At 45.4% G+C, this 23,721-nt stretch overlaps 1 protein-coding gene across 5 annotated transcripts in view; it reads right to left on the bottom strand.

Annotated features, from left to right (window-relative positions):
• Window positions 1-14,877: 14,877 nt before the first annotated feature.
• AGL (amylo-alpha-1, 6-glucosidase, 4-alpha-glucanotransferase) overlaps window positions 14,878-23,721 on the bottom strand; it is a 271,005-nt gene continuing 262,161 nt past the window's right edge. For all 5 annotated transcript variants that reach the window (XM_063940051.1, XM_063940049.1, XM_063940052.1 and 2 more), the window contains exons 32-34: window positions 17,651-17,738; window positions 17,438-17,571; window positions 14,878-15,711 (exon numbers count right to left, since the gene is read on the bottom strand). In XM_063940051.1, coding sequence (XP_063796121.1) covers window positions 15,594-15,711; window positions 17,438-17,571; window positions 17,651-17,738 — 340 coding nt within the window. In that variant the 3' untranslated portion in view covers window positions 14,878-15,593. The remainder of the gene's footprint in view (window positions 15,712-17,437; window positions 17,572-17,650; window positions 17,739-23,721) is intronic.

The raw sequence follows: 23,721 nt of genomic DNA, 5'->3' as shown, positions 1-23,721 counted from the left end.
ACTCTCCTTTGCCTTATGAGTCTCAAAATTTTTGAGATGAGAGGAAGAGGAGGAAACACATAGACCGACCGAAACACCCATGGTGTCACTAGGGCGTCTACTGCAACTGCCTGAGGGTCCCGTGACCTGGTACAATACCGTCGAAGCTTCTTGTTGAGGCGTGACGCCATCATGTCTATTTGAGGAATTCCCCAAAGACTTGTTATCTCTGCAAAAACTTCTTGATGAAGTCCCCACTCTCCTGGATGGAGATCGTGTCTGCTGAGGAAATCTGCTTCCCAGTTGTCCACTCCCGGAATGAAGACATCTGACAGAGCGCTTACGTGATTTTCCGCCCAGCGAAGAATCCTGGTGGCTTCCGCCATCGCCACTCTGCTCCTTGTCCCACCCTGGCAGTTTACATGAGCCACGGCTGTGACGTTGTCTGATTGAATCAGAACCGGGAGGCCCCGAAGAAGATTCTCCGCTTGTCGTATGCCGTTGTATATGGCCCTCAACTCCAGTATGTTGATGTGTAGACAAGCCTCCTGGCTTGACCATAGTCCCTGAAAATTTCTACCTTGTGTGACTGCTCTCCATCCTCGGAGGCTCGCGTCCGTGGTCACCAGAACCCAGTCTTGAATGCAGAACCTGTGACCCTCTAGGAGGTGAGCACTCTGCAGCCACCACAGAAGAGACACCCTGGCCCTGGGAGACAGGCTTATTTGCTGATGAATTTGAAGATGGGACCCGGACCACTTGTCCAGAAGGTCCCACTGAAATGTCCTCGCATGAAACCTTCCGAAGGGGATGGCCTCGTAGGTTGCCACCATTTTTCCCAGTACTTGAGTGCATTGATGGACCGACACTCTCTTCGGTTTTAACAGGTCTCTGACCATGTTCTGGAATTCCTGGGCTTTTTCCCATCGGGAGAAAAACCCTCTTTTGTTCCGTGTCCAGAATCATGCCTAGGAACGATAGCCTAGTCGTTGGAACCAATTGTGACTTTGGCAGATTGAGAATCCAACCGTGCTGTTGGAGCACTTACAAGGAGAGCGACACGCTCTCCAGCAGTTTGTCTCTCGATCTCACCTTTATCAGGAGATCGTCCAAGTATGGGATAATTGTGACTCCCTGCCTGCGCAGGAGCACCATCATCTCTGCCATTACCTTGGTGAGAATCCTTGGAAAGCCCAAACAACAACGTCTGAAACTGGTAATGACAGTCCTGTACAGCGAATCTCAGGTACTCCTGATGAGGAGGGTATATGGGGACATGAAGGTATGCGTCCTTTATGTCTAATGACACCATAAAATCCCCCCTTCCAGGCTGGATATGACCGCTCGGAGCGATTCCATCTTGAATTTGAACTTTTTTAAGTACAGGCTTCGGGACCACAAACAGGGTTGAATAATACCCTTTTCCCTGTTGAACCAGGGGAACCTTGACCACCACTTGCTGTTGACACAGCTTTTGAATTGCAGCTAACACTAACTCCCTTTCCGGTGGCGCAGCAGGCAGGGCCGACTTGAAAAATCGGCGGGGGGGCACCTCTTCGAATTCCAGCTTGTAACCCTGGGAAACAATTTCGATTGCCCAAGGATCCACTTCTGAAAGAACCCAGATTCGGCTGAAAAGTCGAAGACATGCCCCCACCGGTGCGGACTCCCTTAGGGGAGCCCCAGCGTCATGCGGTGGATTTTGTAGAAGCCGGAGAGGACTTTTGCTCCTGGGAGCTAGCCAACGCAGGTGTTCTTTTCCCTTTACCCTTACCTCTGGCAAGGAAAGAGGAGCCCCGACCTCTTCTGGCCTTATGCGACCGAAAGGAATGCATCTGATACTGTGGAGTTTTCTTTTGCTGTTGGGGAACAAAAGGTAAAAAAGTATATTTACCCGCGGTAGCTGTAGCAACCAGGTCCGCGAGCCCCCCCCCCTAAACAACACTTCACCCTTGTAAGGTAAAACCTCCATATGTTTCTTGGAGTCTGCGTCACCCATCCATTGGCGGGTCCATTTAGCTCGTCTCGCAGAAATAACCATGGCATTGGCTCTGGAACCCAGCAGCCCAACGTCTCTTTGAGCGTCCCTCATAAATAAGACTGCGTCTTTAATGTGAGCTAATGGTAATAAAATGGTATCCCTGTCTAGGGTATCAAGGCCATCTGACAAGGTATCCGTCCATGCTGCAACTGCGCTACATACCCATGCCGATGCTATTGCCGGTCTGAGCAAAACACCTGTATGTGCATAAATAGACTTTAAAGTAGTCTCCTGTCTGCGATCAGCAGGATCCTTGAGGGCTGCCGTGTCCGGAGACGGTAGCGCCACTTTCTTGGACAGGCGTGTCAAAGCCTTGTCCACCCTGGGAGAAGATTCCCAACGCACCCTGTCCTGAGCAGGGAAAGGATACCCCATAAGAATCCTTTTGGGAATCTGCAGTTTTTTATCTGGAGTTTCCCAAGCTTTTTCAAACAACTCGTTCAGCTCATGAGAAGGGGGAAAGGTGACCTCAGGTTTCTTCTCCTTATACATGCGCACCCTCGTGTCCGGGACAGAGGGGTCATCTGTGATATGCAAAACCTCTTTCATTGCAATAATCATACACTGAATACCTTTAGCCACCCTTGGGTGCAATCTTGCATCATCGTAGCCGACACTGGAATCAGAATCCGTGTCGGTATCAGTGTCAGCTATTTGGGATAGGGGACGTTTTTGGAGACCCAGACGGGCCCTGTGACCTAGACCAATCTGTGGATTGACTCCCAGCTTTTTCCCTGGACTCTGCCAGCTCCAGTCTCTTATGTAATGAGGCCACACTTGCATTTAACATATGCCACATGTCCATCCATTCATGAGTCGGCGTTGCCGACGGAAACACACCACTCATTCACTCCACCTCCTCCTTGGACGAGCCTTCCGCCTCAGACATGCCGACACGCACGTACCGACACCCCCACACACACAGGGATATATCTATAAGGGGACAATTCCCCAACAAGGCCCTTTGGAGAAACAGAGAGAGAGTATGCCAGCACACACCCAGCGCCTAGTAAATACTGGAAGATCACCCAGATAGCGCTTTTTATTCACAAACAATGTGTAAAACACTCACTGCTCCTAGAAAATGCCCCCCTTTTCAGCCCTCTGTCACCGAGTTCAGCAGGGGAAAGTCCGGGGAGCCAGCTTCTTTGCAGCGTTCTGTGGAGAAAATGGCGCTGTTAGTGCTGAGGGATCAAGCTCCGCCCCCTCCAGCGGCGGGCTTCGGTCCCGCTTCAATATGTAAAAAATGGAGGGGGATCTTTACATTTACTGACTCCACAGCCTAATGTACCCAGTAAAGCCATACCCGAGGTTTATTGCTGCCGGGTTCACTACGATATGCCGGGAGCCCGACCGCCGGCTTACCGACAGTGTGGCAAGCGCAAATGAGCCCCTTGCGGGCTTGTTGCGTGTGCCGCGCTATTTTATTCTCCCTCCAGGGGGGTCGTGGACCCCCACGAGGGAGAATAAGTGTCGGTATGCCGGCTGTCGGGATCCTGGCGCCGGTATACTGTGCGCCGGGATCCCGTCAGTCGGCATACTGAAGACCACCCATTGCTGCCCAGGGCGCCCCCCCTGCGCCCTGCACCCATCAGTGCCTGTTCCGTGTGTGTCTTGTGTGGGAGCAATGGCGCGCAGCGCAGTGAAGATCTGAAATCTTCTGCCACCTTGAAGTCTTCCTTTCTTCTTATACTCACCTGGCTTCTATCTTCTGGCTCTGCGAGGAGGACGGTGGCGCGGCTCTGGGACGAACTGCGGGGTGAGACCAGCGTTCCGACTCCCTCTGGAGCTAATGGTGTCCAGTAGCCTAAGAAGCAGAGCCTATCATCTAAGTAGGTCTGCTTCTCTCTCCTCAGTCCTACGATGCAGGGAGCCTGTTGCCAGCAGTGCTCCCTGAAAATAAAAAACCTAACAAAATTCTTTATTTAGAGAAACTCTGGAGAGCTCCTCTGTAATGCACCCTATCTCCTCTGGGCACAAAATCTAACTGAGGTCTGGAGGAGGGGCATAGAGCGAGGAGCCAGTGCACACCCATACTAAAAGTTCTTTATAGTATCCATGTCTCCTGCGGAGCCCGTCTATACCCCATGGTCCTTACGGAGTCCCCAGCATCCTCTAGAACGTAAGAGAAATTGTATTTATTTTCACATTGGGAATTTTAATGGTCCACTTATATGTCCTGTAGATCTATTAAGTTGGAGATTAGACGGAAGAATAGTTGATGAATTTCTATTGTGCAAGCATTTCTATAGCATGTTCTCTGTATTCAGCATATGTATTCTTCTCTCAGCTCATGTCTGGTGAATTCAAAGATTTTTACACCATGTTGTTGTTTTTAAAGCATACCAAAGTCTCAGGTCTCATTCATTGTTATTGAACTTCCTGCAACCTACTCATTCAAATACTGAAATGAATATCTTAACATTGCCTCTGTGTACTGTGGTTTCACAGCTCACACTTATAACCAACACAAAGGGTTTTTGTGACACCACCTCCTGCAACAATAAGGCCCCAAGTCTAAGCAAATGTCAGTTACTTATAGAGCATGGAATATAAATATGCTCCCTACCTGTACCTATATTTATCCATTACATCACTTACTAGGTACAACCATGCACACACAAAACATTACATTCTTATACAATGTGCAATATAATAGTTGCAGGAGGAGACACAATGGCAATGTATATATATATATATATATATATATATATTGTATATGCACAAATCCAACACCATTTAAAAGCTACCAATGAATTTATTTAACCCATGCCATAGTCAATTACAAATAGTTTCAATTGGGCCTAGAGAGAGAAATAGTGAGATAAATACTTGGCTTGATGCAAGAATTACACACAGATATAAAAAGTTGTTTTTTTTCCTTTTCCAGGATTTGTTAACCCACTGCTTGGTCAATTGAAATGTTAATTGAAACCTGTTCAACCACCCTCATGAACATCTGTTGATATGCAATTCATAGAGGCTCTGAAAGAACTGCATTCATTCAGTATGTGTGTACTGTGTGGGGATTCTATGAGAGTCAAGTGGTGTGTATATATATATTATATATTATTATTATTATCTGGGTATTTATATCAGTGTATGTGCTGAAAGATAGCTATCCAATCTGAATCATAGCATTTAAATTATAGTCATTAGTCAATATAGATCTGCTTAGTATCGGATATGTTTATTTGTTATGCATTTTGTGTATTTGTTTAAGTGGGTAAATTGTAAAACACATACAGGACTCTGTTCCGGCCTAAAAGTTTGGGCAGCACACAACGGAAGTTATCCTCGTGGGTGACCTCCAGCGTGTGTGAGGGAACAAAGGTGTATCGTGTATTAAGCAAAAGCAGTAGAAACATAAATTTGTTGCATTGCTTACATAGATCGAGATAAGTGTGGAATATTCAGTTGCGAACGCACGGTATACATGTGGCACGGTAGGAAAAGTATGTGAGGTAAGCATACAGGAACGCGCACGTGGCGCAATTGCGCGCAAGGTTGAGTGAAGTAGCGAGCGCAAGTTTTACCATATTATAGAAATAAATTTAAACAGTGGGATAAAAGATTTGTAGTTATACATTAACGAGTAACTATCCAATTTTAAAAGCAGATTACTATAATATTTTGTTTAAAATGTAATACCATTAAGGGGATGTTATCAATCACTGGTAAATGACTTTTTATTTTCTGTACAGAAAACCTAAAAGTATGGGTTGTTGAAAAGAACGTGTGAATGCATTGAACTCCATGACCGATTCGGGATCCCGTAGAAGACATTGAGTTAGCAGAGGCTCAGTGACGTGGCGGCTCGCAACCGCACGTTAAATAAATTGAACGAAGTTAAGCCGTTCAAAACGAGGTGTGGAGTTAGCCCATTTATAAAACACTCCAGGTGACGGAGACATAGCCTACTGAAAAAAGTAAAATTGTCTTCATAATCGTAAGGCACACAAATAACAAGTATTTGTGAGTCGTGCGATTGGACCGCACGTATGTGTGTGATACGCGGCGCAACGTAATACCATTTGCGTAATTTCGCGCAAATTGCGTCATCATACGTGCGGTGTTAGCATACGCAGATGTGATTTGTGTAAAGTAAAGGAATTTTTCACTGACTCTCTCAGGAAATCTTCCTGGTAGACATTCATTGGAAAGGGTGATCGATAAGTTGCTTCTCACCCAAGAAAATTCCAGTGAATAGATACCAACAAGAGCAGGCCTGTAACCTCCACTGAAAAGGTGGCGTATTGATTTATTGCTGTTAATACGTCAATACTTCCAGTGCTGAGGGGTCTGGTAGGGATCCTCACTGGGTACGCGGTAGTCACTACAGAAGTGGACCGTGGTATTTCCAGCAGAGAAGGAGCGGGTGAAAAGCGCTCGAAGGACTTTTCACCGCCGTCTTGTGTTGGCCATTTGGTGATCGTGTTAAAAGGCCCACGATGGGAGCCAAGTGTACAAGCGAGAAACGTTCGGCAGCCAGGGTTCAGGCTGGAGAGCAGAGGCCAAGAGGGTCCACTCGGTTTATAGTGTGTGGGAAGTATGGCCCACACGGTGAGGCTTTTTGTGATGAATGGGTGCGAATGACAGTGGATGATAGGGCATCATTTCCAGTGATTGGTGGTTTTGATCCTGAGGTATTGCAGGTAGTATGTTTAACCAAAGTCATATAAGACAAGAACGAAAACATAATAACCATTTGAACTTGTAGCAATAATAAATAAGTAGAAAAAAAGAGAAAGTAAGTACACCGCCATATGTGGAAGCAGTTACAGCCAGCAAACTATAGAAAATAATAAAAATAAAAATATGAAAAATATGAATGTAACCTATATATGTACTAATGAATGTCAAAGTTTTATTTTGGAGAAGGTGACCTGACTGGTTTCAGCCATTTCTCATGCACTCAGAGGACTATCCAACCAGTAAAAGAGGAGCTGTAGCCTGCAGGGGAAGTGGCTGAGACCAGTGGAACTGGTAAGTATGGAGTCATTCAAGTACATATATAGTAAAACCCAAAAATAAAATAAAAAAATCAAGAAAGTAATGTCATAAATGGAAAATATCCTGTCCGCACATTAGTATTTCCCAGTAGGAAAGCGGACAGAGATAGGGTAACCCCCGGGTATTTCTTTTTTTAATTACCACATAAGAAGTATTAATTTCTAGTAATGCCCTAGTCTAGATAAGCTCGGAAATGTTTGTTGGACCATGTACAGACCCTTAATACGGGATGAGAAGGATTGAATGAATACTTCGCATGACCTAGAAGCTTGTTTGTGTTTTTTTTTTTTTCAGTACTAGAAAATTCTCCATCAGGATAAGATCACTGGTAAACACTAATTCGGCATATGGGAGGAACGAGAGAAGTGCAACATTACCCTTTGACAAAACCTGCAGAAGCTACGATTGGGCCTCTGTGATGCTAAACCCTTTTTCTTTTTTTTCCTAGCAGCAGTGGCCCCTGACTAACTTAATCGACAGAGATTTTGTTATGTAAATTGAAATGTGAAATACATATATTGTACTCCCGCTCAGGAAGTACAATGTATGTTAGATACTCCTCAAAGACTAATGTTGCATTCCACTGTTCTAGATTCACGTCCATCACAGGTAGAGGAAATTATCTCACAGATACCGGGTTCCCTATGAACTTAGGATGGACAGGACACTGGATTGGTAGCTGAGGTAGTCCCAGTAGTGACACAGCAAGCACAAGCTTTAAGGGGGGTAGACCAAGTATTTAAGAATCAATTCCCCGTAGTACCCAATCCAGTTGTCATTTTAATAAAATTCTCTCAACCTCTACAAACTTATCTGTCACCAACCTCTATTCTTTCTTCACAGTTTCCTCTTCATCTTTGCGTTCACATAAGGGGGTACAATACATGGACCCAATTCTCCCAAGGTTTCAGTGACAGCCTGAGTATTTTCTCCCAAGCCCTACATGACTGTTTACAGTCCTTTCAGCCTGAGAATGAATCGATGCTGATACAATATGTTGCTGACTTGTTGTTGTGCGCTGATTCATTTGAGTCGTCCCTGGCAGATACAAAATAGTTTGTTTCGTTTCTTCCAGACAGGACACCAGGTCTCAGGGGATAAACTACAGTTGTGTAGGACAAGGGTCAAATACCTGGAACGTAGTACTGGCACATGATTTGACACTTCATACACCACATGCCGTATTGGCCTTCACAGTTCTGCCCGAACCCGGCATGTCTCATCAGCACGATGGCACCATTATTACTGCAGTGTGCCTTGCCATGCACAAAGGGTGGAGGGTGAGAATACTGGTGAAGGAGAATTTTGTATAGACACTGATATGCATGATGGTATGGAATATCTGAATCAGACCTTTACTACGAGACCAGACATAAGTGACAGCCCGTTGGTGAACGCAGACCATTTTTTTTCTCTTTCTTTCTTTCTTCCTCTAGAGATGTTTTTTTCTTTTTTTTTTGAGTGATGATCATGGTACTCTACATTGCAAACACACAACAGTTAAATTAAGATGCAAATTTGTGTTCCCTACAGGAAAAGGAGGTCTGGAAGACGAAGGGGTATGGTCAGGAGTCCTCAGGACTCTGGAGAGATGGACAAGGTAAGACAGTGGCCCCCAGGACGTGTCTCCCAAGCCTAGCTGAGGCGGCACATGGTCTGACTCACCTAAGGTAAGGAAGGTATGTGCAAATTGGTAAGAGCATGCTGGCGTGCACCAGGGTTCCCTTCTCAGGCAAGCAGGAAAGCAATGACCTGTCTTACTTGCATGAGGAAGAACATTTGGTAAGGTAGTACTAACAGAGCCATCCCATACTCCTCCTGCAGATGGACTTTTTCAGGTAACACAAATCTACTTCGTACAGTTAACACCCTGGAGGAATCTGAAGTATGTATTGGTGTGCACTGATGTTTTCTCAAACTGGGTAGAGGCATTTCCTGACGCCACAAATACTGCTGTGTTTACCGCAAAGAAAATTGTGCAGAAATTTGTGTGTAGATATGGCATCATTAAGTGCTAGCTTCAAACTGGACTATTGTGGTCATAGACACTGCCACTAGTGTTATGTAGCATCGGAACCACTCCCAGATCCTCACTTAACGAATCACCCTCTTTGAAATTTTTTTTTTTTTTTTTTGGAAGACAACCTCATGTCATGATCTATCAGCACCATGATCAGAAATACACCAATGAGGTGACAGTACAGTACCTTATCGAGATGAGCCAGCATTTGAGAACTTAACAAAAGAACTTGAAACGGTTGATTCCTGGTATGCCAACTACTAACTGTCTTGATTGTGAACCAAGAGACTGTGTGATTGTTCTTAAGCTCAGGTTGCCTAATAGACAGGTGGGAAGGACCGTACCAAGTTTTGCTGACAGCACGATCCCAGTGAAAGTAGCCGAGAGAGAGACTTGGGTCCACGATTCCCATCGTAGGAAAGACGGTAGTCCGGAAGGAACTCGTAAAGGGAGTGAGATCGCAGAAGTATCACCCGAGAGTCTGTTCCGTGAAGACTGAGAAAGCACTGTTGAACACTACCTGAGCGTACTAAAAGATTACAGAAGACCAGTCATTGTAATGGATTTGCTATGGGCAAGATTTGTTTTGTTCTATCTTTCTTTTTCCCGTTGACAAACATTTTTTTTTTCAGGACATTGTATTTTTGTGAGGTTTTCATGAGGAGTCGAGTGTGGGACTGGAACTGGTTCTGGAGAAAGGAGTGATGTCTTCACAGGATCCCAGGATCAGCCTATCACTTTGTTTAAAGCCAGAGAGAAATCAAAGGTCAAGTAGTTACGGAGTTCGGAGGTAACGTGATAGGCTATTGTCTGAGGAATACTGTATTTTGTAGTTATTGTGACCCTATAATTGAAGATGAGTGCATCCACTGACGTCAGTATAGCACTCACTAGTGGGTAAGGTCTTAAACCAAACGGAATGTTGGATGTGCTCACAGGTACCTCTAAGACCAAATAATGCAGGATTAGTGCCATATTCTTTAGAGTTAGCTGAGGTACTTGAATGACACGGAAAGAGAGGGGGGGGGGGGGGACCGGTGGTCAAGGAATATAACTAGACCCCCCAGTCTTAAGATCCACCAGTACCATAGATAAATCCCTGGTATGTTTAAATCTCACCAATTTCAGGAAATCAGGAAATTGGGAGGTTATCAGGAACAATCAGACAATGGCTATTCACACATAGCAGATAAAGAGCTCATTAATATATGTGGAAGAAAACTTTACGTATGGCTCTCCCCGAACTCCGAAGGTTTATGTTATCTAGGAAGGACACTACTAATAACCCTTGTTCAATGATTAAATAGACCTAGCATACGATCCAGAAATAGAAACAATGTTCAGGGAGTCATGGGAATATATACCATGAAAATTTTATATGTCTCTTTCACGATTTGTTTGTATTTTCTCCCTCTACCCAGCAAAACCTCTATCGAATCCGAACATCAGTGTACAAAGACGTAGGTGCATGTATGTGTGCAACGTTCGTTCAAATCAGACATCATAGGCCATAGCACTGTCCCAGCATACTCTATAGGTTGAATGTCATCCCACACCCAACCAGTGGTCCCGTGACCGCCAAGTCCATATAGAGGATGTCCCATCCTCCTCCCTGTCTTCCCCAAATATAGTCAATGTCTGATTTGCAAAATGAATACATACATGTGTCTAGGTCACCGATTATTGTATGCAATATATTTTTGTAATTATGTTTAGTGTGACAGTTATGACAGTTATTGTCTACTGTCAAAGGGTGGACTGTCGAAGTCGGAAAAAGAAGACAATACAAACTACACACATATTGGCGCTTCTCGGTGGTAGCGTAAGGAAAATGCGCAATCACTGAGAAACGCCATAAAGATGCACACAGACACATATTTCATACAACACATAAATTAAACATGTCAAGTGCCAGACATTATAATGTATTAAATTATAGAAGAGTTATAACATCATATATATGTATTAATGGATCGGAACAAGATAAACATGTCATGCTTGGTGTCAAAATAATCAGGGGAATAATGTGTGTTAATTTGATAGCTGTGGTTAGATTGTAGCACATTGCAACGATGAGTTATGACCAAGTGTAGGAATATGAAGCCACAATTCTAATGAGAACAAAAGGACATTCCAAAGAAAACATGTGGGCAGGATCCCAGTGGCCAACCCCTATGATGTCTGATTCAAGGTTGGACGTTGCTTGCATATGAACTGACCAATGACACATCATGAATGAGAGACCTCCCTTTCCTGTACCAATGGAAGGAGCCTGAAACCAACAACCTGTTAACTCCCACTGTTTTGATATATGCAGTTTCTAGGACTTAGAGAGTTAGTTGTTTTTGCTTGCTGAGAGGGAGAGAGAGGGAGAAATGGAGAAAATGTTCTATGGGAAAGGGTAATGTATGTATGCTGGCTGTAATGGATTTTTTTGTAACTATCTGCTTCTTGTGTAAATGTAACATTATAACTGAATGATATATACTGTACATGTGAAATATTGTATACATATTCTCTTAATATCAAATATATACATCTATGAGCGTTGGAACTCACACAATGTGTGCGAGTGCTTGTTTTCTCTTAAGGGATGTAGTGTTTGCGATGTACAGCGCACTTTTATCGTATATGGTAATAAGATGCGCCTTGCGTCCGCAGCATATATTAACGCTGGCATTTTAAATATTTATTAGAAATAATCTGAACTTCTCACAATCGAACTCTATTGTATAACCTTTGAATATGAAACCCACGCCAAGTGAAATGTTTGAAGGTGTGCTCCCATGACTGCAGATCTCCGATGGGCTGGAAGCCCATCATGCCACTGGATTGTGTGTGTGGTGGGAATGCATATGCACCTCGGCCCATCACTCGCTTGTTCCGCCACTGGGTCAGGGATAGGTTGGAGAAGTGTAAGCAGCGATAGGGTGCAGCAGCAGCTAGAGCTCAGGGCTATGCTGTAGCAGACAGGCAGTACCGGCTGGTTTCATTTTATTTCTCTAGGGTGTATTATATCTACATTATCATTAGGAACTAGAAATTAGATTAAGCTATGTGATTTTACTGAGAGAATGTAAAATACTGCTAGACACGTCCCTCCTGCGGTGCACCCCCTAATAAAATTAGTTGCGCATGCCTATGGGGCATTATATATAAATGGCGCTACTACAGCGGCTATTATGCATATAACAGGCACTACTACAGGGGCTTTTATGCGTATAACCAGCGCTACTACAGGGGCTATTATGCGTATAACTGGCGCTACTACAGGGGATATTATGCGTATAACTGACGCTACTACTGGGGATATTATGTGTATAAACAGCACTACTATGCGCAGGGTAATGTGAATAAGATTGTGCTGCTGTGTGACATAATTTGAAATGGGAGTACTATTGTGTGGCCACTCCCCTTCCTTGTGAGACCACACCCCTTTTTGCAGCACGCTGTCCCTTTGCAAAATATGGGAGGGCGCAAATTTATAGTTTGCAGGGAGGCGCCGAACACCCTAGCACCGGCCCTGCATGCAACTACAGCCTTATTAAGCCAAACTCCAACTAAAGCAGGTCCAAGCAACACTGTTGTATACACAGACTCTAGCATATCTTTTAGCTTACTTTCTAATGGGACTTTAAGCGTTGTTGCAGCTGGGACTGGAATAGTCAACCCATTCTAAATTTTTGAAACCGAGGAATCCACTGGGGGTGAAATTTTATCCCCCCTTTAGTAGCCATAGACTCTGGGATGGGTAGTTAGACATAAAACTACCTAGGCATAGAAAACCATGTATCTGGATATTCCCATGCTTCCGTTAACTGATTATTAATAGATCCTGAATAAGGAAAACACCCAGTCCTCCTCTGTCTAAATGAAATGTAGTACATTGTGTACTGCTGGAGATTATCATTGCCTGAGTGATCAGTGACCTCACTAACTGACTCCCGGCCCAATTAACCTTCCTTCTGACATTGAATCGTCAGAATGCAACACCGCTGAAACTGGTAAATTGTGAGACAAATGATGACTAGTTTTAGGAATTGAACTATACATTGCAAAGTTCTAGATATAGCCTGGGCCCACTCTGGCTGCTCAGACGGTATTAACCCAGAATACGATTTAACCACCTCACAATTTAACACGCAGCGGCTAACTCTGACTTCAAATCAGCCATTACACCTGCCATCATCGCTTAACGAGAATCAGGGCAGAGGTCCATATTTGCAATACACTAACTCACTCTCACAGGTATCCTGCTTTGATTTTGCATTAGCTTAACTCATGCACACATACAGACAGGTATACAGCCAGAAGTGCACTGCACTTGGTATCACACTAAAATCTGTTAAAATATGTGCTTCACTGTAAGTCCAAAAACATCCTTGACCCCTCCAGTGGCCATGTGTTGTAGGACCGACACCAAAGTCCTGGAAGAAGAACCATGAAGTTGAGTTAAAATGGCATCCAGCCATGTGCTTATTTTCTCATATGAACTATTATAGCAAGATTTCAGGCTTAATAGCCTGTTTAACTTACATAACTATTATCTCTCCCCCTAAGAGAGGGTGAAATGCTGGTTAGGGACCCACACAGCTGTCCCACTACTTTTGTGAACCGTGGTGCCTAAGCAAACACAATACCAAATAAACAAAAATGAATAATTTGCTCTTACAAATAAGCAGCACTATTGGTAGGAATGCTTTGTTGCTATAAGGTCGGCTATCACTAATCGCGATCTCCCCCCTCAGCTGAATACACTACCAGCGATCTCCCCCCTCAACTGAATACAGTGAAGCTGACTGGCGGGCCGCGGCAGCAGTAAGAGCTGTCCGCGGCCGGGAAGCAGGGAGGGCGAGCCGCGGCAGCCATGACGCTGCGGGCATGTGAGGGAGTGGCGGCGGCCAGTGGCAGCGCTAGCTTTAAGAGCTGTTCGCGGCTGGGGAGCAGTGAGGTTGAGCCGTGGCAGCCGTGATGCTGTCTGCGGCTTTGTTAGTCTGTCCCACTGCTTGTTTCCATGAGGGTGCGGTGGGTGCCCAGCGGCGGCAGCGTGGCTGACCACGGCTGGGCAGGGATGCGTGGTGCACAGAACAGGAAACCTGAAATCCCACACATGGCAGGGTGGCAGCATGAGCTGACCGCCCCGCTCCCCAGTAAACTTGCACTTAATGTAAAACGGAGCGGCGGCAGTGTGAGCTGCCTGCCCACTCCTTACCTGTCCTCTGTGGAAAGTAAGTGGAGGCTTTGACGGGGCTTCAACATTCAATTGCTTTCCAGCTCCTACAGCCTCAGGCTGAATCAGCTAAAGCCGATTTAGGTCTATGGCAGGGCTCCTCTGTCTGAGCGCCGACAAGCCTCTTCTGCCAACAGCAGCACACACAGACCCGGACCCATGCTTCTTAATAAGCTGGGAAGGGCTGTGGTGAAAAATTAAAAACTAAAACTAAAAATTAAAAGGTCTGGAGTCCAGTCCAGAACGTGCTATCCCATGAGGCACATAAAAAACACTGAGGCATCTTGGGAGTATGGAGGGGAAGGAGGATTACACATTTAAATATTTAAATGTGCCTTTCCCTGCTATCGCACAGTCACATCCCAAGAGTACTCCAGTGACCCCTAGTGGATGAAAAAGAAACTATAAATAAAAATAGAGCAGCCCACAAACAAGCTTGGTTTGCACTTGTGCCTGTTTCTTGAACCCGGCCTCTATAACCCATGGTATCCAGTGTCCCCCACATAGGATGCCAGGGATGGCATAGTAGATTGAGTGATTCCTAATGAAAACAACTAATGGATGTTGGATAAAGGAAAAAAAAACGGACAAAAGTACAGTTATATCATATGCTTTATTGCACAGATATTTACGGGAGACAAGTGACATCATGAAAACAAGCTCATCTAAATTAGTTTACACTGTTTTATATGCTCAGATCACATGTAGTTGCTATGATGATACAGTAATGTAGACATTGATATATTATGGTTCTCTGTGTAACAGACTTAAATATAATTTGTTATTCCTATCTTTTGCAGTTTTCTTAATTCCTAACTGACATCAGCCCACTTGCACTGCACCACTGCAGATCTACTCATGCATCTCTCAAACTACTTTATAACGGAACACTCTGAACATGTGATCCCCGTCTTGCAGCAGCAATCCCAGCAGTTACTGTCAATTTACTCTTGATAAATTGAGAGTTAGCAACAATTTAAGTTAATTATCAGGGTTCTGTGAATGTATTTACATTTTTAAAAACAGAAAAACATATACAATAGTACAAACGTAATTATTTTATGACTTCTATGTGTTACGTGCAAAGTAAACAAAGCATTTCAAAAGGAAGGTATTGGTTTCAGTGATTAGGTATTATCAATTAGCATCCTTGTGACAAAGTTTATCACATTTCAAGGCAATCATTTGCTTGCAGTTTCTTCAACAAGGTGTACTATTGCACAATCCAACCCTGTGCTTCTTTATAAGGAGAAACTGTCCTGAAACATCACAAATGCAATGACAAAATAAGGTTTAGTGATGGGCATGCTCTACAGATCATGTAGGACCTCCAGCACTACAGAGAGAGACCAGGCTTGCGTCTCACAGCTGAAGGGACAGTACTGGCCATTCTCGTTGGTTAGTTCAGGAAGACCTTTCCAGGAGGACCTGATGAAGAGAAATCATCATCGAATGAAGGAAGAGGCATAGCCTGTAAAATAAGCTGTTCTTATAGAATACATACATATTACCAGTAGCCGGGTTCCTGGCTGTCATGATCCCGACAGCGGGATCCCAGCCACCAGTTTGCCATCAGTGGGGCAAGCGACAGAAAGCCCCTTGCGGGCTTGCTGCGCTCGCCACAGGTTTTATTCTCCCTCTATGGGTGTTGTGGACACCCATAGAGGGAAAAAAGCCTGCGGCGCAGGGATTCCGGTGGCGGTATTTCACCGCCTGTTGAGAGACCGGCATTGGCATTGTGATCGCCGGTATTCCGACAGGCGGTCTAGTGACTGTTCCCCGTTCTTACAGTAACCAGGAAATTCACATCTGTTAAACTAGATGTTGCGCTTGTTGAATGATAACATTACATCTTGATTAGTTGATCTATGAGTGAGCCAATGGCATAAGGAGACTCGCTGGAGCTCCCAGTCTGAGTTCCTTCCCTTTATACAAGAGATAGCATAAAGTATATATGTGGTTAACTACATTCAATGGCTTTCTTCTATATAAACATTACTGCCCAAAGTATGAAACTATGAATAAAAGCAGACTTCTTGTATGGTGTGCATACAGGGTCGTATTAAGAGAGGAGTGGGCCCGTGATCAGACTCCGTCCTCTATAGCCGGCATCACAGTAGATTCTAAGCACTAGGAGCACCAAAATCAACTACGCATGCTCTGGTCTCCAGGAAAATAGTGCAGAGGCCGTTTTCCTGGGTGTACTATGGTATGCCGGCGGCCGGGCTCCCGGCGACCAGCATACCGGCGCCGGGATCCTGAACGCCAGCACGGTGGCGCGCTACGCGGGCCACGCTATTTATTCTCCCTCCAGGGGGGTCATGGACCCCCAAGAGGGAGAAAAAGTGTCGGTATGCTGGCTGTCGGGATTCCAGCGCCGGTATACGGTGCGCCGGGATCCCGACACCCGGTAAACTGAAGACCACCCGTTTTCCTGGCCAATTTCCTACTGTGCATGACTTGTACAGTGCACCTGCTGCCGACAGGGAACTCCAGGGAAGTTTAAAAAAAATGGATGCAGGGTGTGCACCGCATAGATACCTCACTGAGTGCATATGAAGGTCACTAAACTGGGAGGGAGCTCCGTACTACAGCTATGAAGAAATATGACTTTAAGGCAGAGGTTCCCAAACTGTGCGCCGTGGCTCCGTGGGGGTGCCTCGGGACATTTGCAGGGGTGCCCTGGGTTGGTGGTCCAGGACCAATTCAAATTATTCATGGTCAATATAATAGGCAAAACCAGTGCTGGTGGCTGCCAGTTATAAAATATGTGGCCAAACAGAAGCAAATCTTGTCCCTCACCACATAACTGAACCTAAGGATGACATATAAACGCGATCTACTTAATGTAATATTTTTTTCTAAATTAAGAAATAATAAGAAATTTTTGGCCTAAGGGTGCCATGAAAAAAATTCTGATATTCTAGGGCGCCGTGATTCAAAAAAGTTTGGAAACCACTGCTTTAAGGTCTGCCCCTTCTGCACTAAACCTACAGTAGTTAATGCTCTACGTTAATGTAGACTGTGATTTCCAGAAACAAACAACAAAGAACATTGTTGCTGCTGCAGAAAATATACAGAATTCATTTAAAATGGCTGTAATAATCAGCAAACACATTTTGGGGGTGTAATATTTAGATGTTACCATCCTCACCTTTCCAGATGTGTGTAGTGGCGGGACAATACATTCTTCACTAAAACCACTGTTTTCTGGTATGCTTCCCGGTCAATCAGTTTTGCAAAATATAACTTGGCACGCAGGAAATACCCAATGGGCCAGAGCCATTCCTAGAAAAGAAGAGACCTTGCCAAAATCCTGCCCGACAGAGACATAGCGTACAAAGAATAAATGAACAAGCAGTCTTACCGGTCCTTGATGGTAATTGAATCCTTTTGCAAGGTTATGATTATCGTTATCCAGATCATTGTCATAAATTCCACAGTATACCATGTCACTAAGGGAAAAACAAATAATTAGTCTAATAATTAGTCTTCACACACAATCATAAGTACATTCATTCAGTTCTGCATGTTCTGTAACTGTGAATTCTCATTTCCATACTAAATGCACAGATAATGCTTTATATCAACTGCTATAACAGAGCTCCAATCAACGAAGCAGCAAGGGTCACTTACAATAGTGAAAAGCTGTTAGCTGATGGCACTCTTATTTTTGTGGTTGCACCAGTTTTTAACAAACTTGCAGTCAAAGAAGGCGAGTGTACCTAGGTTTGAACATACTAATGCTAAAAAAAGGATGATTCAGGTGTTCCCATGCTGAATGTGTAAACATCTGAATTATCAATCGATCATTCCAAAAGCACCTTGGCACATGCCTGTCTGGGGGCTGTATCTGCCGAGGAAGCATGGTCAGCACGGTCACACCCCCATTATGGCGTGATGACGTGATGGCACGGCATGTGAAGAGGGCAGTGCAGGGGTGTAACCAGAACTTTGGGGGCCCATAGCAACATACTGAAAGGGCCCCTGCCCCATTGATTCTTGAGAACACCTCTACACGGGATCAGTATTAAATACCGACGGTTGGGATGCCGGACGTCAGTTTACAGACAACGGCATCAGCGGGGTGAGCACAGAGTCCCCTTGCGGGCTTGCTGCTCTCACCACGCTGCGGGCTCAGTGGCTTGCTGCGCTCGCTACTGGTTCTATTACCACTCTATGGTTGTTGTGGACAAAAACAAGTAGGAGTAGCCCCTGTGAGCCGGGATTTCGGCTGGCGGCATTGTCAGCAGTTGGGATTCTGGCATCGGTATTCTGACTGTCAGAATACCGACTGCCGGCAATTTAACTGCATCCCTCTCTCCACAGTGGTTATTAATTTTCTGCCTCATAATAGTGTCCTAGTTCTTTTTCCGAACAATAGTAGTGCCCTAGTTAAAATGATGTCACATTGTAGGGCTTCCAGTACACATTTTATCACACAGTGTTCCCAGTTCATATTATGCCAAATTACGTGCGCCCTATTCATACTTTGACACATTAGAGTGCCCCCCAGTTCAAACTATGCCACCATTTCATACGAGGGGTATGCAATAAGTTTCCAGATGCACAAAAAGTATATTTACAAACAAAAAGAATATTAAATTTTTTCAAAGTATTCGCCAGAGGAGTCTATGCAAATTTGCATGTGCTCAAACCACTTGATGAAGCAACTGGACCAGTCTAAAGCAGGTATGTCTTCTACATGCTGGATGAAGGTCTCCACTACAGCCTCTTCCAGTGGCTAAAAATGAATTCCATACATCTTGGGCTTGATTTGTGGGAACACGAAGAAGTCGCAGGGGGCTAGGTCTGGACTGTACAGAGGATGACAAAGCTCCTAGATGCGTTCATGGGCAAGAAACACTTTCCTGGACTAGTGGGCAGGTGCATTGTTGTGATGGAGAAGGGCACGATGAGCGCAAGTTCTTGGATAGAGCCTGGAAATGGCTTCCAGCACTTGTGGCAGGCATTTGTTGGCTTACCAGGACCCAGTGATGGTGTGCTGCTGCACAAATGGTACAGTAGCTATATGACCAGTCTTGGCCACAAAAACACCACTTGCTTGGCCACGTTGTGCTCATGTTGGAACTTCTGTGGCAGTGCACCTTCAACTGGGGTCCACTGGGCAGACTGTTATCTGGTCTCTGGATCAAAACTATAGGTCCAGTATTTATCGCCACTGATGATCTCCCAGACAGAGTTTGAGAAACCATCATCAAACCTTGCCAGCATGTTGTGGCACAAGTCACTGAGCCTCCTCCTGCTCTCAAATCAGCTGATGGGGCACCCAGCGTGCAGAAACCTTCTTCAGGCCAAGCTTTTTGTGGAGAATCAAGTAGATTGATCCCGATGAGATTCTTATCTCCTTCTCTAACTAGGCCAAGGTCACCCTTGCATCCACTTCAACTATGGCCCGCAACAGTGTCCTTAGTGATGGCGGACACAGTTCGGCTGCAGCGATCCTTGTCTTCCAGGGAACATCTCCTGCACCAAAATTTTCCAAACCGCTCAATCACAGTGGTTCAGGATGGTACTTCCTCCTCAAAAGTAGCTCGCACATGGTCAAAACTCTACTGCTGTCATAGACCACTCTTGTAGTCATAAAGACCATGGCTCTCCAGTGGCCTCTGTTTACTTCCATAACAAATTCATGAAGGAAGTGAACAGGCTGACTCTTCGGTGTGCAGTGCTGCTTATATACGATACTGTGTCTTGACATTTAATGAGAACTTTAGTCAGAGATTACAGTTCACAACCAGATAGTCAGATTGAACCTACTCTACCTATGCACTGTACATCCATAAACTTATTGCACGCCTCTCGTATTGTGCCACATTACAGTGCCCCAGTTCTACTATGTAATATTATAGTGTCCTCCACATTACAATAAGCAGATCAGATTAATACACATTACAGTCCACACCAGTTCATATTGTGCCGCACTGCAATGGCCTACAGTTCAAATTATGCCACATTACAGAGCCCCCTTACCATTTTAACTTTCACTACACACTGCTCTCATTGAAAATGTAATGTCAAACAATTCAGGCTGGGCAAAGCAACAGAACCAATTGCTTGGCAGGCAAATCTTGACCCAATTGCTTGGCAGGAACTTGATATGCAACTTTATACCTTGGTCCCCCTGAGCCTCTGGGCCCCATAGAACTGGTACCCCTTGCTAGGGACGTGCAGTCAGGGGAGGCAGTGCCTTCCCTGTCATTAATGATTAAAATAATACAAAGAAGATACTTATGAGTCATAAGTATCTTCTTTGTATTACTCTAATCATTCTTACTGTTTAAATGGGGTTGGGAGGCACCGATCGTGGGAAAGGTGTGGGAGCGGGGGGCGAAGCCAAGCCATGGGCAGTAAGAGCCCATTGAAAATACATAGGAAAGCGGCTCCGCTTTCATACAGGGACGTGCTTTCAACCCATGAAAGCACGCCCCTGTCAGTGAGGCCACAGTGATTGGCCAGCAGATCCGTCACTGGATCCGCTGTCATCACTGTGTGGGCGCGGTGGAGGTGCGGGCATCGGTGGCAGCAGGATGTGGCGGAGGTGCGGGCGGCGGGATGCGGCGGAAGTGCGGGCGGCTGGACGTGGTGGAGGTGAGAGTATTAGCGGTAGGCAGGTATCCGAGATCCCTGCCTGCCATTCTGCAGAATTTGGCAGCGGAGTGGTACCAGTTTAAAAATGGCGCCTCAGCGTCATTTTTGAAATTCAAGATGGCCGCCATGAGCCAATCACGGCTCACTGCGTCATCGCCCCGCCCCCTCCGACTGACTTATATAAGTCAGCACGAGGCAGCGGCGTCAGTCCGACGGCGGAGGAGGAGCAGTGAAGAGCTCCTGAAGAAGATGCCGTGGAAGTCCTGGATGGGCGGCGGCTTTGCAAAAGAGCTTAACAGCCACCGTCCACCAGGTGAAGACGCCGGAAGCCCTGGAGAGGCGGCGGCTATGCAAAAGAGCTTGAAGGCCGCCGCATCCCTGGTGAAGACGCCGGAAGCCCTGGGAAGGCGGAGGCCATGCAAAAGAGCTTAAAGGCCGCCGCTCCCCCAGGTGAAGACGCCGGAAGCCCAGCAAAGGCGGAGGCCATGCAAAAGAGCTTAAAGGCCACCGCCACCCAGGTGAAGACGCCGGAAGCCCTGGAGAGGCGGCGGCCATGCAAAAGAGCTTAAAGGCCATCGCCCCCCAGGTGAAGACGCCGGAAGCCCTGGGAAGGCGGAGGCCATGCAAAAGAGCATAAAGGCCGCCGCCCCCCAGGTGAAGACGCCAGAAGCCCAGGGAAGGCGGCGGCCATGCAAAAGAGCTTAAAGGCCGCCTTCACCCAGGTAAAGACGTCGGAGGAAGACGCTGGAAGCCCTGGGGAGGCGGCGGGCCCCCCAGGTGAAGACGCCAGAAGCCCTGGGAAGGTGGCAGCCATGCAAAAGAGCTTAAAGGCCGCCACCTCCCAGGTGAAGATGCCGGAAGCCCTGGGAAGGCGGAGGCCATGCAAAAGAGCTTAAAGGCTGCCGCCACCAGGTGAAGACCCTGACTAATAAAACTTTTTTTTAAGATGGTGTGGTGATTTATTTTAATATTTTCTTTACAGGTAGACTACAGGTGCCAGTGGGCCCTTTATGTCCGGGCATGCTGCCACTTGTGGTTCTCCAAGTGCCAGCATGCTGGGGCAGGCTTGCTGGGACCTGTAGGCCATCTGTAAAGAACAATATTACAATGAACCCCGCACCCGCATACCGCTGGTTGTTGCTCGGGAGGGGGGGACACACCCCATTTTTATTTTTTGGAGTCCCCACTTTCCGAGGAATTCCAGCCCTGGGCTGACTAGCTTGGGGGGCTAATTAATGTTATGGCACGGGGACCCCACACTGAGTGTCTCCCCTGCTATGGCATTACCCCCCTGGCTGGTTCTGCCTGGTGCTGGATATAGTGATGTGTGGGGGACTGCACTATCCCCCCCCTCCCTCTATGGGGGTGGTAATTAGCGGCCAGTGCCTCACCAGCCACTGAGCTCACCGCACGTCACTGCCCCTTGCACCCACTATAGTTACACCCATGGGGCCCTGGTATTCACAATGCTCCCATATGCTGTTACACGGGGCACAATAAGTCAAGTCCCATAATTACTTTAGGACTTAAGTAAGGTTAATCTGAGCAGTATTTTCGAAGAAAAATAGAATAGTTTAAATGAAAGAGGGGGGTTGATTCTACAGTGGTCGTAGGTATGGCTTTCAAGTTATCTTCTCACTTTTACCAAGAATTAACAAAAGTTATATTTATTTCCACAGAAATAGAAACGTATTATGATGAAAGCTAAAACTACTAAGTTTATCATCCATAGACAAGCACACACGGCAGCTCCATGATAAGGGTAAGTAATCCAGAGCTGCGATCCTTTCTCCTTCTACTGCTATTACTGCTAACCTGACTCAAATAGAAAGAAGGGTTGCCAATGCCCTACTCTAAGACCTTTCCGTCCATGCAAATCGGGGATTCACTGATAAGGACAATGAAAACATCACTTCTCATTTCCAAGGGGCTTGTCGCAGCAAGAGAAAGTTTGCATATGCGTGGATTTGCTGGGTCAGGGTACAGTAAATCTGCATCAAATTCTAACTTTGTATTTTCTGTCAGCTAGTAAACTCAAAATAATAGAATGTTTTATTCTTTATGGAAATATCAATATACTATATTCTCCTGAACTGTTCACAGATACACAATAGGTTATATCATTATTTGCTATTCAGTGTTTTGCCTTCATGTACAGTGTATTTGACAGTAAGGCTCATTTTCAATCATCCAAAAGTGCCAAGTCCACAGCACAAATGTTTTTACGCCACATGATTGTAAACTTTCTAATAAATGCTGATATTACCCATGAAGAGATTTTTGAATCCATTAAAAGTCTAAAACTATCTTTTGCACTAAAAATGGTAAAGTGACTCCTCCCACTTTGGCGCTAATCCAATGCTACACTTTTTGCAGGAACTTCTATTTTCTCAATAAAATGTAATGTACCGGCTTGATGTGAATAAAATATAAATTTAATACTACACAATGATTAAAAGTGAGACAAAAACAGAACCAAACATGGGAAACAGAGTCCTACCAAGATGATAATTGGAGCCGCAGGTGTTATGAATGCAAGGTATTTCCCGGGAACAATACCCTGCATGTGGCTCCGTCAGGCGTGTTCCCCAGTGGTCCCTTTCACAGTCAAGGATGTCCAGAAGCACAGGAAAGTACTGGAAAGCAGGTGCCTGCTTTCCAGTACTTTCCTGTGCTTCTGGACATCCTTGACTGTTGCATTCATAACACCTGCGGCTCCGATTATCATCTTGGTAGGACTCTGTTTCCCATGTTGGTTTCTGGTTTTGTCTTACTTTTAATCATTGTGTAGTATTAAATTTATATTTTATTCACATCAAGCCGGTA

Source organism: Pseudophryne corroboree, chromosome 9, assembly GCF_028390025.1.
Source record: "Pseudophryne corroboree isolate aPseCor3 chromosome 9, aPseCor3.hap2, whole genome shotgun sequence".
Classification (NCBI taxonomy): domain Eukaryota; kingdom Metazoa; phylum Chordata; class Amphibia; order Anura; family Myobatrachidae; genus Pseudophryne; species Pseudophryne corroboree.
Note: the sequence above shows the minus strand (reverse complement) of the source record. Positions and strands in the feature narration are given on the sequence as shown.